The 16791-nt window shown below is 35.9% G+C and overlaps 1 protein-coding gene across 3 annotated transcripts in view; it reads right to left on the bottom strand.

Annotated features, from left to right (window-relative positions):
* HERC2 (E3 ubiquitin-protein ligase HERC2) overlaps positions 1–15869 on the bottom strand; it is a 159788-nt gene extending 143919 nt beyond the window's left edge. The window contains exons 1-6 of one of the 3 annotated variants that reach the window (XM_069831643.1): positions 15679–15869; positions 10767–11008; positions 8204–8404; positions 5969–6185; positions 3169–3269; positions 173–329 (exon numbers count right to left, since the gene is read on the bottom strand). In XM_069831643.1, the coding sequence (XP_069687744.1) occupies positions 173–329; positions 3169–3269; positions 5969–6185; positions 8204–8404; positions 10767–10959 (869 nt within the window). In that variant the 5' untranslated portion in view covers positions 10960–11008; positions 15679–15869. Of the gene's footprint in view, positions 1–172; positions 330–3168; positions 3270–5968; positions 6186–8203; positions 8405–10766; positions 11009–15169; positions 15295–15678 lie in introns of those variants that run through there. The other 2 variants (XM_069831645.1, XM_069831644.1) reach the window with 2 other exon arrangements.
* Positions 15870–16791: the final 922 nt, after the last annotated feature.

Here is a 16791-nt window from a genome sequence, read left to right as displayed (position 1 = left end):
ACAACACTGCTCTTGCACCACAAGGCAAGTAACATTAGTCACAACTTTGTTTCTCATGCACTTTATAAGTTATGCATACACATCTTCCTCTCCACTTCCTTATCATTTAAATTACTATGTTGTTGCTATCATGTAATGTCAAAGAAAAAATAAATACCAGAGCATTACTCACCCAAGTACAACTTGTCTTAGAAATTTGTCAGATCTTTCAACTACTTCAAGCCACACAGGAGAGACTGAGCTTTCATCAAACAATGTTGCTTCAGGAAGGGACTGCAATGCTTCCAGAGATTCCGTAAGTAATTCACTACACAAATCAGCATCTTCACCTTGAGGAGGAAAAACCAGAGATGATAACAAGCAACACAAAATTTTTAGTTAGATTTACTGCACATTTTCTTCTATTTAAATTTTTATTTAGGAACTTCATAACGTTTTTGTTACTTAATCCTTTTGTTTAGAAGTACCAGAACGTTCTTTCCTATTGATCATTTTTTAAATAAATTATAATGAGAAAGGTCAGTAAGAAAAATATGAGTACCCAAAAAAAAATCTGTACCAACACTGTCGCTGTGCACCATAAATTGAGGACCATTTTTGCAAAACTTGCTAACTGCGAAATTGAGATTTTGGTGGATTCGTTAACATAAAGTTATCTTAATGAAATTGAATTATTTCTCTTCATTATAGTGTGTCAAAGTGTGATGGTTGCAAATATAACCTATTTGTCTCCATTCAGTTTTTTGTCTCTCCTGTAAAATTTAGTTTTTTTCAGTTAGCTAGTTTTGCAAAAACGGTCCTCAATTCCGCTTGGATTTCCAGCACTTTTTTTTACTTGTATCTAACAGCAAGCTTGAGTACCAAAATTTAATTTACGATTTTCTTTAACACCGCACATATTTCTGCCTACTTTTTGGCGATTAAGGTTGGACATCCATTAGGTCGAATTCTGTTAGTCCTGTATAATAATAGGATGACATATGAGTATGGAAATAGGCAGGATAGGTGAAGATGAAGATGAAGATGATGATAATGGTGAAAGGAACCCACAATCCAGATTCGAAAGTTACCCTGCAGTTGCTCTTGACAGATTGAGGGAAAACCTCGGATAAAACCTCAACTAGGCAAGCTGTCCCAACCAGGATTCGATCCCAAGCCTGCTAGTTTCGTAGTCAGACACACTGACCACTGCTACAAAGCGGTAGACATTTTCATGATCATGAAATAATGACTAAGCTATATTGCTATTATTACAAAATACTGTAGATGATCATTTGTCTAAAACTGGCAACACACAAACTTTCTTTATTTACGTAGATTGCTGTATTTTCACACTCCTCCATTAGACTGAACTGCGATAAGAAATCTCCATACCTTAGTGAAAAATATGGCATTTCAGTTTACAACTGGGATGTTACAGGCTTACTATTTAGAGCGAGGGGTTGTTTACCAAAATTTACATGTAATATCCTTAAATCTTTTAAAATTCCCTTTTATGAGGTTCGGAAGATTGTGATGGAAATTCTGAACGCCTCTCTTCAAATTCTACACTATCATTGTTAACACATACATTTTTGTTTTAATGTACAAACTGAATAATTATTTTACTCGTTTCATTTCCCTTTATCTTTTTATGTTTGTTAATTCTGGAGCCCAGTGGTCAAACTCACTTGAGGACGGATGATTTTAAATAAATCTTAGTACTTACTCTGTACTATTTTGTACTCAACCAATATATCTGAATTACGTTATTATTTCCCTAAAGGCACGTCTCCACTATTAAACATTTAACAACAACATGTTAAATATAACGTTGAATTTAACATGTATATGGACATTTCAAGTCTCAATTGACTTAACATGTTAATTAAGTATGTTGAATTTAACACTTTTAACATGTTGGCGTGTTTTCCAGCAGAAATGGAAAACATGTCAAGTAAATTCATTTGCTCGTGCAGCGTCAGTACAGTTCGGCAAAGTTCATACAGTTTCCATAGCAACAACTATAAGTTCCGATTTTGTGGCGCGTATCTAGATCATTTTTATACTATCATTGGTTCTTGGTGTTGGCTGTAAGTTGTTCGAAGACGAAGTAATGGAGTGGACGAAAGAAAATACATTAGAATAAAATTAATGCACTGATGGAAAGGCCTTGTTTGTGTGATGTGTCTGCAAAAGAATACACGGGCAAAAATAAGAAGGCCAACTGTTTTAGAGAACTGGAATTATTATTTAACTGTTCTCGAGAATACAATAGAGAGTTTTCGCACTCTTATCGTATGCTAAACGTTAATGCTATGTTGACGTCAGTAATGGTCGTATTTGGTGATGTATGTTAACGTTCGTAAAACTTCGGAAAGAATAATTATACATTACCCACTCCTTTAGCATCTATCATGTCGTAGGTCCTATGACAATCAATCACGCTGTAATTTTTTTAATTGAGATGAAATGGCTGCTCTTAAATTGTGTATTTCTTTGATGTAACAGGAAGTATTTTTGCAGCACTGTAGTAAAATCGTGTTCTAACATTCTCAGAAAGTTTTTGAATCCAAATTGATACTGTATTCAACTTTAAGCTGGTTTAGAATGTATCCTGCATAGTGTCTTTTACTAAGATATTGCTGCATCCACATTCTCATTTTCTTCCTTTTCAAAGCCTTGTAACAAGCAATAGAGGCAATTACAAAAGTCATAGCATCTGAGTCCATTTTCCAAGGTTTGAAAATAAAACACTATCTATATTAAAATCTCATAGACTGTGGACTACGCAAAGAAAGTCAAGTTTAACATGTTTAACAGTTTGGACGAAGTGTTAAATGAAATTAGTATTAACATGTTCAATCAACAAGTTGGGATGTTAACGGTAAACAATTTAACATTTAACATGTTGTTGTTAAATGCTTAATAGTGGAGACGAGCCTTAAGCTAAACACTTGTAGTCAATCAACTTTTTTTTAAGTACGGTACATATTTACAAAATATATCATCATCATCATCATCATCATTGTTCACTGTCCGTTGTCCGTTATAATCATCATCATTATTTCATCAATATCTTTGAATATTTATGTAGTCCCCCCCCCCCCCAGAAGAGAAATGTTATCTATGTTCTCCTTTAAAAAGACGTACAGAATAAAAGGTCAATTTAACTACTTAGTACTATACCTGATCTCCATGCTCTTCGTAGGAATGCAAACGAGAAATTAAGAGCTGCTCTACTACCAACTTTTGCAAGACTGATAGTTGCTTTCTCTGTCGTTTTAGTGCTAGAAAAAAAATATATATATTACAAATCATACTAATGTTACCACATTTTATTAATAGTGCAAATAATCTCCAAGTCTATTGGACTCTCTCAAATATTCAGTCAATTTAATGTTACGACTACTAATATTTTGCATGAAACAAAAAAGGAACGACGTTTATGCTCCTTGTAAATAAGATGCCCAGAATTACTTTTACTGTTTTATTCATGAAGAATTGCCCAACAGTTATCACAGTCTGACAAATTCCAGAATCGTAACATGTGTACTAGCTTTAATTGCATTGGTACTCTATATGTACGCTTACAAAAGTTGCTATCTTTGGAAATGTACGATTCAGAAATTTGAAACATATGTTTGTAATAAACTTCTCTTCTATTTACAATTTCGTGTTGAAAAAACCTACATGTTCTATTAAAATTGCATTCATTTTGCATACAGAAGTCTTTCAGATATTCTCCTTCTTCACAGAGCGCAATTCTGGATGCACACCAAGTGTTTAAAAACATACAGGGTGTTCGCAACTTAATGCCCGACAATGCAGGAGCGTATTCCTTGATTCAATCTACAGCGATATTACCTAACATGTCCTAATCAAAAGTCTAATAATTTCCGAGTTACAAGAAATTATAAGTGGAACTTTGGACAACATTTTTGTAAGTAGTAAATGTGTCATTAAGGAAATAAAAGCAGAAGACATTGAGAAGTAATCTGTTCTTTTATTACAAGTACAAACCCTACACAGATCTACTTACTTGGACGTGAAAACATCATTACAAACTTAACCAACACAGTCAGGTCTTCATAAGGTTCCATCAATTTGTTGCATTACAAGAGACAAAAAAAAAAGTAAATAAATACAAAATTGCATTATACTGTACCAAACTAACAGATGAATCTGTTCACTGTTATTGCAGGTGGGGCTCGAAATGCGTTCCTTGAGCATCCCTACACCAGACAATTCTACGTAATAGTGAATGCGTGGCGTTCGCAATAGTGGCGGGATGATGTCTGATGTGGTCTGCAGCACCATTGATGCTGATTAGTTGTGGATGGGCTATCGGCCAGTTACAGAGGAGGATTTCCGGGTTCTAGGTTCTGCACAAAATTATCATGGTATCTCGTAGTACGTGCCAAACTGTGGAATTATTAACTCCAAGGCGTGCAGCAATTCGTCGTGTACATATCCGTGGAGTTTCATTTATGATGTCAATAACTGCAGGCCTTAGGTCATCAATTCGGTCTGGCCGCACTTCTTCGTGTTGTACATGTAGTCTTGGGACATTTCCACGTTCAGCTAAATGGCGATATGTACGTGTAAATACTCCTGGATCTGGCTGTCTACGATCTGGAAACCGTATCCGATATTCTCGCAACATTACCGTCGCACAATCCATAAATGAACACAATATCAGCGTATTCTTGAAGAGAATACACGAACGGCATTTTCACGATCACCGGGCACTGACAGCCCCGCACGACAAACTGCACTGCAAGCTGTTTACTGTCTCTAGTGGACGTTTTGCGATCGCTGCCTCACATAGTCTGACGTTCATAGTGCTTGGTGCTGCAAGAAGAGCAGGATATTCGAAAGCCATTAACTTCTAATGCTTCAATTTAGTATAGGGTTATGCTAGGTAATATCGCTGTAGAATGAATCAAGGAATACACTCCTGCACTGTCGGGCATTAAGTTGCGAACACTCTGTATATGGTCAGCAGTTTAATGTACTAACCCTCATGCGAAATATTAGAAGTCACATCAAGTGAACCATCTATATAAACAATTTTTTTTTACCAATGCCACCAGGTTGTCTTTTCGACATTTCTGGTCTTCTCTCCTGGCTTTGGCTTAGTTGCAACCCACTTCTGAGGTTGGGGCGCCTGGAAGGCAGAGTTACATTACCCCAATGATATGATAGGATGAGTATGATTATGTGGTGCCAGGAGAGGTCTTAAATCTAAACTTAACCTAAATTCCAGACCACGGACAAACACAGAAATAATTCCCTTTAAGGGAAAATTCCTATGCTCTAACCAGGAATCGAACCCGGAACTATAGCCAGAAGCTCTGACCACTAGACCACGAGGCTGGTCGTATAAACAATATAAATTAAATAAATTAAATTTACACGAAAATCGTTCATGCTATTGAAATATGCCAGAGTGATAAATTATTCTTTATTAGATTTCCTATCAATATGGACAAAAATCACGATCCTACTCGCAATAGTTATCCAATAAGACATTGTTAAACATTTTGGAAAAAAACTTTTCTGAAAAAAAAAAAACTGTAAACTTTCCACCAATATGATATAGTTTTTGTTACATATAACAGGAGCTATTCACTCTGGAAATCTGCAAGGCTATTTCACTTCCACTCTGTAAATATACTTACTACTAAATTTGTTATAGTACCAGTAGACTAAAATATATTCCTTACTCTTGTTTTCATAACGAACAGGACTATGTTAATTTCGCAAACCAATATGAATGTAAAAGTTTGCAAATGAGAAATGGGTGGTAAATTTTGGCTGAAAGAGTTTCAATCAGTAAGGTTTCTTTTACGTCATTTGAAATTATTCACAAAAAATTGTCTGTCCCCTCAGACTTTCTAAAATCCAATTAATTTGAAAAAAAAAAAAAAAAAAAAAACATAAAAACCAACTGAAACAAATAGTACATATTAATTGAAAATCTTACCTTCTGTGATCCCCATTAGTTCCATTTAGTGTTGTTTTCATAAGAGGTCTACTATTTTCTGCTGGTAAGTGTCTTCCAAGAGCAACAAAATATCTCTGAGCAACCATCAGCCTCTGTCTTAGTCTACAAGCTGAAAGTGTACTACTAGCGGCTTCATGGCATAAGACCTTTTGTTCATAGTTAAGTGATTTTATGCATGATTTGAGCTGTTCGATGGCTGGAAAATGTTCAAATTACTTCATAAGATTATTTTATAAAAATTAGCAAGTTTTAAATTAAAACTTACATTTAACATCACAATCTGATACAGTGACACTATATTTCAGATATGCATTAATTTCACATGGTAAATGCAAGAAGAAGCAAATGTTTCTGTAACTTTGAGAATATTTCTCTAAAACCTACTTCTACTATTGACAAATATTTAGTAAATTTCGAGACTACACGCAACCCACGCACTCCAACTTACTAATTAAAACAGAATAATAACGAAATGTACCACATACCACAGACTGAGATCTAATTTCACTGAATAGGTTATATATTCCAAGTGTGACTTTTATAAACTGACAGATACATATACAATCATCAACCTCGCAAATTTCTAGTGCAATAATTAACAACAGATCCCTATTAGAAACAACAACAACCAAATTTCTAGGCTTAAAAATCGATAATCTGTCAAATTGGAAAAATCATATTAAAGAAATTACCCCCAAACTAAATTCAGCTTGTTTTGCTATTAGATCTATGCAAAAGATAGTAAATATCAATACCTTAAAAACAATATACTTTGCATACTTCCACTCAGTAATGAGTTTTGGAATAATATTCTGGGGAAATTCCACAGATAGCAACAGTATATTGCTATTACAAAAAAGAGTAATTAGAATAATAGTAGGTGCAAAATCTAGTGAATCATGTAGGACTATTTTCAAAAAACTACAAATAATGCCCATGGCTTGTCAGTATATCTTTTCATTAATAATCTTCCTCGTATGTAATCATGAAAACTTTGTAACAAATTCAATAGTTCATAGCATAAATACACGTCAAAAAATGACTTTCATACTCCACTAGCAAGTCTATCATGCTATCAAAAAGGAGTGCGTAATATGGCAGTAAAAATTTTTAATAGCCTCCCTGTCGATATAAAAAATGAAACTCAAAACATAAGATTATTTAGGGCCAAATTAAAGAAGTACCTAATTTCTCACGCCTTCTATTCTGTAGGTGAATTCATGACATTCAATAACACTTCACAAAATTGATACTAAAACTATGTGTTGTACTAGTAGATTATATTGTAAATCTCGTCTGTATATATTTCATCTAGACTGTGACTATAAATTAAAAGTGCTATTCATAGACATTTCGCAGCACGCGCTATGAGCGTACTAAGCTAGCCCCAGCTATCCACTGGTTACTTGTACAGAATTCAAATCATATCCTATCGCTAACACTGGTTTATGAATACGAAAAACGCTGATCATCCACCGGAAACCCGCGCTAAAAATGTCTATGAATATGGCCCTAAGACTTTATAATAGTATTAAGTTTTTTGACTTGTTCCATATTCTAGCTGTAAAGCAATGTATGAATACCATGGAATGTTAATAAATACAGTACAATACAATACAATAATTATAATGAGATCTTAAATGTCTATCTGAAGATAACTGCAAGAAAGTTACACTACCAATTAATATAAATATTGTCTAAAAACCTGCACACTATGGAATTACATTAGGACAATTTCTGCATACTTCTCGACTACATTCCAAATAACTGACCAAAACATGAAAGGAGTGAACACATTCAAATATTACAAAACATTGCTCAATACAGAAATAAAAGCAAGCACATAGAAAGAAAGGGACAGTCAGGAAGTAAACAAATGGTAATCGCCATGAAGTTCACACATACTTTCCCTTGAGACTGTGTTATCAAATTTTATTTGTTGAAGTCTAAGTATGTAGATTTAATAAATCTTTCCACAGAGTGATACATAGACTTAAAAAGTAAAATTTCCAGTACAACTACTACAGGAAAAGAAGAAGAAAGTCTGGAGAAAAAGGGAAATATGTAATAGAAGAAAATAAAGAAAAGAAAAACCAAAGGAAAAGAAGAAACATTACGTAAACATACATTTAAAAAAAGTTTTCACTGGTAAGCCATTAATACAAAATACATTTTAAGAAGAAATATAAAAATGAATTCGGTTTTAAAACATACATGGCTGTGGTCCCCACACCCAGCTGTCTAACTGTGGCTGTGAAGGTGCAGGATCTGCACATTTAATTTCCACTCGAGCTGCCTCTTCCCGATCGAGTCGCTGGCAAGGATTGCAATTGCAACCAGTCTGTGGTCCACATATTCCATCACAACATGGGCAAGTGAGAACTCGCAGGCCACAATAATAATGGCCACTCTCTCCTGAAAATTATACACAACTCATCACTTCTAACTACTTTTATACATGAGGTCCCCACTTAACATAATATGACAGTTTGAATAATCCTATGATCCCTAGGTTTTAATCACAGAAAGTCACTTCGTAATAAAATCAATGTTCCTATGATAATACGTTACTTTAAGTTAGTCGTACACATTACCAGGGTATTTTCGGAGGAGAAGAAGAGAGAGGAGGAGAGGGAAATGGTAGTGGTCGTAGAGAAGAAAGTAAAGCTGATAGTTGTGATGGTGGAAAAGGTGATTACAGTGGAAAAATTGTTTCTACTCTGTTGGACTCCGAAGTTATCTATTTGAACCTATTCTTGTCAAAATACACAGTTTCTCAGTATTTCCATGTAAACTCGTTGCCCCCAGGAATTGTACATGATGAATCCTGAATATGATCTGAATCACATACAGTACGTTTAATTATTGATAACTGTGTCGGCAAAATATGGATCTATCTCTAAATCATTATTGAATCAATTATTTTCATTAGTTTCTTTACCATTTAATTCCTTCGTACAGAAGTTTATTTTAGCGAAGAAATCTGGGTCACTTGCACAAAAAGATGTAGACATGTTGGTCAATACATATTGTTGTCCAGTGTGCCTTCACATTCCATAAGAGACAGGAACAAATAATAAGAAAGCAAATAAATAAACGAAAAACAACATTATACCGCTCACTTACAATGTACTTAGCACAAAATCAAAATTTACTCAGATTTCGCACTTCACAAAAGTTCTGTCAATCATAAGAACAATGAATATGTCAACTACAGTAGACCCTCGATTTAACGGACTACAGAGTGTCCGTTAAATCCGAAAGTCCGTTAAATCGCGAATTTTTTAAAGAGTAATATTTTATAATGCAACACTGAAATTTTAACACTACATTACAGTATAATGTATTACTATTTTAATATGAAACACTATAGGCTACAGTATTAGGGTCCGATTATAAACACAGTACAGTAATAAAAATCACTTTACAGACCGTTTTAGTGATAACAAAAATTCTTATGTTAGTCACTGATGGTCCAAAAGAATATGCAAATACTTATTTATTGGTAGAAGATTGCTGTGAACTAGTAGGCTGAATGGAGAAAGCATCAATCTTATATGCGATCAAATTTTGCATGTGGGAAATACACGTAGTCTAGAAATAGAGATTTTAAATCAAATTTGGCGCCTATTTGTTGGAAAATATTCTAGAATAGAGATTTAAAAATATGTCCGTTAAATCCGAAGTCCGTTAAATCGAGGGTCTACTGTATTAGCAAAATACTGGTTCAATTCAGATGCAAATCTAGCATAAAATTATGCCCATCCATAGTCCATAAAATAAGATATATAGGGTATTTCAAAAAGTCAGTTCAAACATTAAACTGCTATAAATATTATAATATTTAAGATGGGGAAAAAAAAACACTTTCCAACAATGTGGCCTCCGCCATCTCCAGATTTCAATCCGGCCGACTTTTGGTTGTGGGGTTATCTTAAAGAACGAGTTTTCCTAACACATCCAACAACCCTACTGCAACTGAAAATGCCATCTCGCAAGAAATTGCCAATATTCCAAGACATTATCTGCAAAATGCTGTGCATGGTGTCGCAGACAGAATGCCGTACGTTGAACAAGAGAACGGCAGACATCTTTTAATGTTTTGTAAACTCCGTTGTTTGCCCAACACTGTGATGTTTTTGTTTTTTTCCCTATCTCAAATATTATAATATTTATAGCGGTTTAATGTTTGAACTGACTTTTGAAATACTCTATATAATATCATTACTAGAAATACCAGTCAAAGACAACAATGGGTTATCAGGCAGTGATTGATAAATTGTGAACACATGAGTCTCGTATCCATTAGAAATACTATATAGAGACCAACAAAAATCACCCATATACTGTATGTGACAATTTATCAAATAACCTCACAAAAGTGATACTGGAAACTACAGTCACACATTTTCGTACTTTTAACAGTGTCACTTGTCAAGTGAAAGTAAGAACTTGCAGCAGTCTCAGAGACTGATATTTCAATTTCAGAGTTAAACTTCGGGAGAAACTAATTCAGATTTCAATACTATTCCATTAACTGTCCCATTCTGCTTTAGAAGGGGTACCATCCAGTGCATTATTAATGCCACACTTCTTAAATAAAATTTAACCACTGACTCAGTTTTCACTGCATCCCATGAAGGTTTAACCCTGTCACAAACTCAGTATCGGCTTATGAGATGCACCCTGCTTTCAGACTCATTTTTAAAGAAAAAAGTTAGTAGTATGCCAGTAAATACAGCACTAATGAAATACATTTCCATCTCTTTGGAGATACCTTTATGGGCTGTAATTCCAACAGAATTCAATAAACCATCACTAAAAGATCCAGTGAGCTCGCCATCTTTGACCATCTCATTCCACAATTGAGCAAGGCCATCAGTACTAAGTGCCTGCTGCAAATCTGTCTTGAGCCATTTTCCATCCAGGCGGCTTTGTGTACGTACGACAATGTCAAGTTGACCACTCATAATGAGAACTAGGCTTTAAAACCTGAAATGAAGACGACGGTGCTCATCTCTGAAAATAAACAACAGATATATTGTACTCCCAAAATACTACCACTTCATAAGTGTAGTAATAATTTAAATAAAATAAATTATTGTTCCCAGTAAATTTATAAAACTAATAGATCCCTAATAATAATGCAAAAATAAGTTAAATTGAAGGAAGAAAAAAACACACACACGCACGCACACGCACACATACACACACACCTGCACCCGCCACCCTCCCACAGAGCTGAAAATCCGGGTTCGAGTCCCAGTGCCAGAGATAATTTTTCTCTGCTCCACCCATCCTTTATCATATGGTAATGTAGAGTTCCTGCATGGATATATCATATATACATCATAAATCACAATAATATTTATTGACATTGTCGAAATTTGTATGTATTTACTTACTTATTGGCTTTTAAGGAACCCGGAGGTTCATTGCTGCCCTCGCATAAGCCCGCCATTGATCCCTATCCTGAGAAAGATTAATCCAGTCTCTACCATCATATCCCACCTCCCTCAAATCCATTTTAATATTATCTTCCCATCTACGTCTCGGCCTCCCCAAAGGTCTTTTTCCCCGCCGGCCTCCCAACTAACACTCTATATGCATTTCTAGATTCGCCCATACGTGCTACATGCCCTGCCCATCTCAAGCGTCTGGATTTAATGTTCCTAATTATATCAGGTGAAGAATACAATGCGTGCAGCTCTGCATTGTGTAACTTTCTCCATTCTCCTGTAACTTCATCCCTCTTAGCCCCAAATATTTTCCTAAGAACCTTATTCTCAAACACTCTTAATCTCTGTTCCTCTCTCAGAGTGAGAGTCCAAGCTTCACAACCATATAGAACAACCGGTAATATAACTGTTTTATAAATTCTAACTTTCAGATTTTTTGACAGCAAACTAGATGACAAAAGGTTTTCAACCGAATAATAACACGCATTTCCCATATTTATTCTGCGTTTAATTTCCTCCTGAGTGTCATTTATATTTGTTACTGTTGCTCCAAGATATTTGAATTTTTCCACCTCTTCGAAGGATAAATCTCCAATTTTTATATTTCCATTTCCATTTTGAATGACATAATAAAACTGCCTTATGGAAACATTTAATACATAGACCCAGAAACAAAATTTGGGTCAACTAATTTTACTAAGTTCCAGATATAATGCATTGCGCATGTGCAGTAAACAAGAGCACCTGAATGTATGCTACTTGTGAACAATCTTGTGAAGCTTGTTGCCTAGAGGAGAACTGCTACAAAGACTCGACTCATTTTTAAATTCCGTACCTGTACAAATATTAATAATTTTTCACAATTTCATACATATATTATTTCATGAACTTCCAAAGCTGGTATCCTGGCAAGGTGAATTCCTAAATCTTACTGCTTTAGGTGTATCACCACTGTTACCGATCGTGAAGTACGGTACATAGTTTCAGTCTTTTCCCTGTTTATTTTCAGTTTATTAATTCAGCTCTCTTCAGCATAATATTTTCTTTGTTCTTTACCTTATCAATATTCCTACCAAGGGTGGTGAGGAAGGCTGTATCATCAGCATGCAATACTGATATGCCCAGAACACATCATTAATACAGAAGTCCACACCTGTAGAGTAATGGTTAGCATGTCTGGCCGTGAAACCAGGTGGCCCGGGTTCGATTCCTAGTCAGGGCAAGTTACCTGGTTGTGGTTTTTTCCGGGGTTTTCCCTCAACCAAATACGAGCAAATGCTGGGTAACTTTCGGTGCTGGATCCTGGACTCATTTCACCGGCATTATCACCTTTAGCTCATTCAGATGTTAAATAACCTCAGATGTTGATACAGCGTCGTAAAATAACTCAATTAAATAAAAAATAAAAATTAATACAAAAAGAAGACAAAAAGAAGTGGCCCTAAAATTGAACCCTGACAGACGATTCGAGATTCGAACTTTACAATGGTATGGACACATTAAACGAATGCTGCAGGAGAGCTGGCCAAAAATGGTGTTTAATTGGTTACCACTGGGTCGTAAAAAGAGAGGATGCCCACAACTGACTTGGAGAGGAGGCATAAGAGGAGTGAAAGGATCCAGAGGATTGAGGATTTACAGGAAGATCGCCAGAACTGGAGACAGGGTTTACAAGACAACTGCTACGAAGTGGAGAAGCCTTCAAAAGTAAGGAACTCCAGATTTAATCATTTAAATTAGATGCTTTATCCCCTACAAGAACCTATTTTCCTGTTTGTACATAAGAGATCATCAATTTCAATTCCGTATTTTTTACAGCATAAGAAAGAAATTTTTAAGTATTACACTATGAGAAATTGTATCAAATGCTTTGCTTAAATCTACAACAGCAGTTCCTACAGTAGTCTTGTCTTCAAATTCCTCTAATACTGTGCTATTACTCATTCAATTGTCTTCACTGTGGAGAGGCAAGGAGAAAACCCAAGCTAAGGAGTGTTAATAAAGGTCATTTGCCTGAAAGTGTTCCATACAACTGCTCCAGTATGCAGGTCTCTACAAGTGTTCCTTACTCCGGCTGCATTGTATTCTACGGCGGTAACAACATATACATGTGAACTGTTTCTGATAATTTTAGTATCTTTAAGCCAGCGGTACTCATTATGTGGTCCACATGCTGCATGTGGCCCTCAAGGGTATTTATTGTGGCTCTTGGAATAATTTTACTTTCATTATATTTACATCTGAATTCTAAAATCTAAATTCTAAGTATAAATGTATCTTTATTGAAATTCTACAAAACTTTGGATATCCCTGTATCATTCCTAGCAGTGCAATGCAGTAGCGCACGTGTTCAACAATGCAATGCAATATTAAATTTCTATTTATTTATTGGGTTATTTTACGACGCTGTATCAACATCTAGGTTATTTAGTGTCTGAATGAAATGAAAGTGACAATGCCGGTGAAATGAGTCCAGGGTCCAGCACCGAAAGTTACCCAGCATTTGCTCGTATTTGGTTGAGGGAAAACCCCGGAAAAAACCTCAACCAGGTAACTTGCCCCGACCGGGATTCGAACCCGGGCCACCTGGTTTCGCAGCCAGACGTGCTGACCGTTACTCCACAGGTATGGACTTAAATTTCTATGTTCAGTCTTATTGCTTTTGATGAGATGTAGGTTTGAATAATTTAAAGGGAAAAATTGTTTCAGAGCCATGAAAGCATTTGTGGACAAGGAAATAGAGCACCATGTTTTCTTGGCTTCAACGTTACAATGAGATGATGTGGTCGGCACCACATTCCTAGTGTCTTTTACTACTGAAAAAGACTTGCTACCCACTTTGATAGGAGGTTGAGTGAACCTAAGGGCCATTCTGAAAGTTTGGCAATAAGAAAATCCCATCCACCACCCAGGATACCCCAAATTGGCGTCAGTCTTAAATTTTATCAGGAGGATATAACAAACTTGGAACTACAGCAATTGTATCTATATATTCACAACTTACTAGACCTATAAATATGGGTACAATAGGCCTACAATTTTTATACCTCCTAGTTATAAATTCCTCGGTCTTCTACATCTTTTCCCTAAACTTTTAGCTGCTATTGCATAGAACATAGAGGTAATTCTATAGACTGTGGGTCCTGTATTTGAATATTTCTTGCACCCACAAGAACAGCAGCCCCCACCATCCGTGATACACATGCGCCGGTTTGGAGGGGACATAAGTTATGTGAACTTCGCACACGCGAGAGCTAAGAAGAGTCCACTACAACTTGTAGAAGGGATGTAACCTACTTAATCCTCTCTGTTCTTTGGTCCAGGGCAATGTATATGAATGTCATAAAGGTAGGCCTACCGGTACGTTATTTCTTTAATTTATGCTGCAAATTGTCAACTGATTCTCGACAAAGAATGCATACACCCTTGACCAAATAATCGAAAACATAAGATGACGTTAGTAAGGGACCCATGCTCTAAAAGACTGCCACCAATCCCCTCTAAATCGGCACATGAGCATCACGAACAAAGATTCTGCTCTTCTTGTAGGTGCAAGAAGTACGTAAGAATGGGACCTAGGTTCCACAGGATTGTCGAACATAACTTCAATACGGCTACGCTAGAGCACAGAAAGTTCAGATGATTTCGGGAGTGAAAATAGTCGAGTTTATATGAGATTTTTTTTTCTGATAAAGTTTAATATTTAAGATGCTATACTTACCCCATTACCTCCTGTGGTGCCATGTCTGATACCACACTTGTGACAGTTGGCTAAACAACAACAAAAGAACTTCGGTGAGCCATTGTAGTATTTTCGTAAAAGACTAGTATTTTCCCTAGACCAAGAATACAACAAAATCACCTGGTCTTCCCGTGCGCTAGTTCCTCCATAAATACTAATATTGTACCTAAATACAAATTTTAAGTAAGTCGGTTTTAGCTGAACAAGAATAAATTTGGTTATGTTTATAATAGGCCCTACTGTCAGTTGCTAAAGTTGATGATCGTACCGCAGACGACGCACGTTACAGAAAACGTTTACATGAGTAATAAAATTAGTACTTCAATACAAACAAAAATCTAATTGAGTACTACATTGAATTCTATAATTTCAGAAAGCCTGCCCATTATGAGAAGGCCAACACATCTCGTAAACTTCAATGTTATCTGCAAATTACACAATTATGTAAGCTTACAAAAGAAACAAATCAATGATACAATAATACTTACAAAGCAAAACGCAGTTTGTAAATTAATAATAATTGAATCATTATAATATTTAACACGTATTTCGACAGGAGCGCCAAGAAAACCCGTCATAAAACAGTCCAACAATCTGTGAAGTCGATAAGCACACAGCTGACAAATGACATTTCCACTTCGGTTTACGCACAGGATTCATGCCGGTTTTCATCATAGTTCGTGCACTGTACCCGAGATGCCTCTTCCAGCTCTGTCGACACCACAGTGTCGTTAACCATGAGTATGTCGATATTCGCCTGAAAAACCTAAACGCGTGGTAATAAAAATTATGGGACTTTTGAAAGTTATTGAGGCGGAAAATAAAATAATAAGGATAATATAATTTTATAAAAAAAATAGTGGATACTGTAAATTTTAGCGAACTGCCAAGTGACGTTTCGTCTCTTAAAACAATTAGAAAATTAATTTCCTTTGTCGTGAAATCAGGGCCCACCGATCCAGAGTTGCGCTCGGGCGTGGGTTCGGTTCCTGTTTGGGCTGAATACTTGATTGGGTTTTTCCGAGGTTTTCCCCAACCGTAAGGCGAATCCTCGGCCTCATATTAGTAAATACGATTACTCTATCACAAATCCCATTGACGCTAAATAACCCAGTAGTTGATGCAGCGCCGTTAAATAACCAACTAAAAAAAGAAGATACCGAGTATTGTCTCCCCCTGGAGAATTTGGTATCCTCTGCTGAAATTGTATTAATTTATTCCGTTTAGGTACCTAACATGGTTTCCGTGCTTTATATGTTACTAACGTAGCTAATCGGCTATGTATGCAATGAAGGGGGAAAGAAACTGGTTCCCCTCTACCTGGCCTAGTTGTCTCATGAGTGATGCCTTGTTGGTGTCACTTGTGGGGTGCAGACCTGTCTTCGGACAGTTGACTAATAGCTCTTTATCAGAGGCGTATTTTGCGGGCTACCGGCGGCAGCCCAAGGAAATTACAAAAGAAAAAGTTTATAATATAACATAATGTAATAATTTTGTATTATTAGTTTTACCATAGTAATTAAAATTAAAGTAATTGTTAGATATATTTTATGTAATAATAGGGTCAGCGGTAGCCCAAACCCTTTAACCAGTATACGCCA

This window comes from Periplaneta americana, chromosome 7, assembly GCF_040183065.1.
Source record: "Periplaneta americana isolate PAMFEO1 chromosome 7, P.americana_PAMFEO1_priV1, whole genome shotgun sequence".
Classification (NCBI taxonomy): domain Eukaryota; kingdom Metazoa; phylum Arthropoda; class Insecta; order Blattodea; family Blattidae; genus Periplaneta; species Periplaneta americana.
Note: the sequence above shows the minus strand (reverse complement) of the source record. Positions and strands in the feature narration are given on the sequence as shown.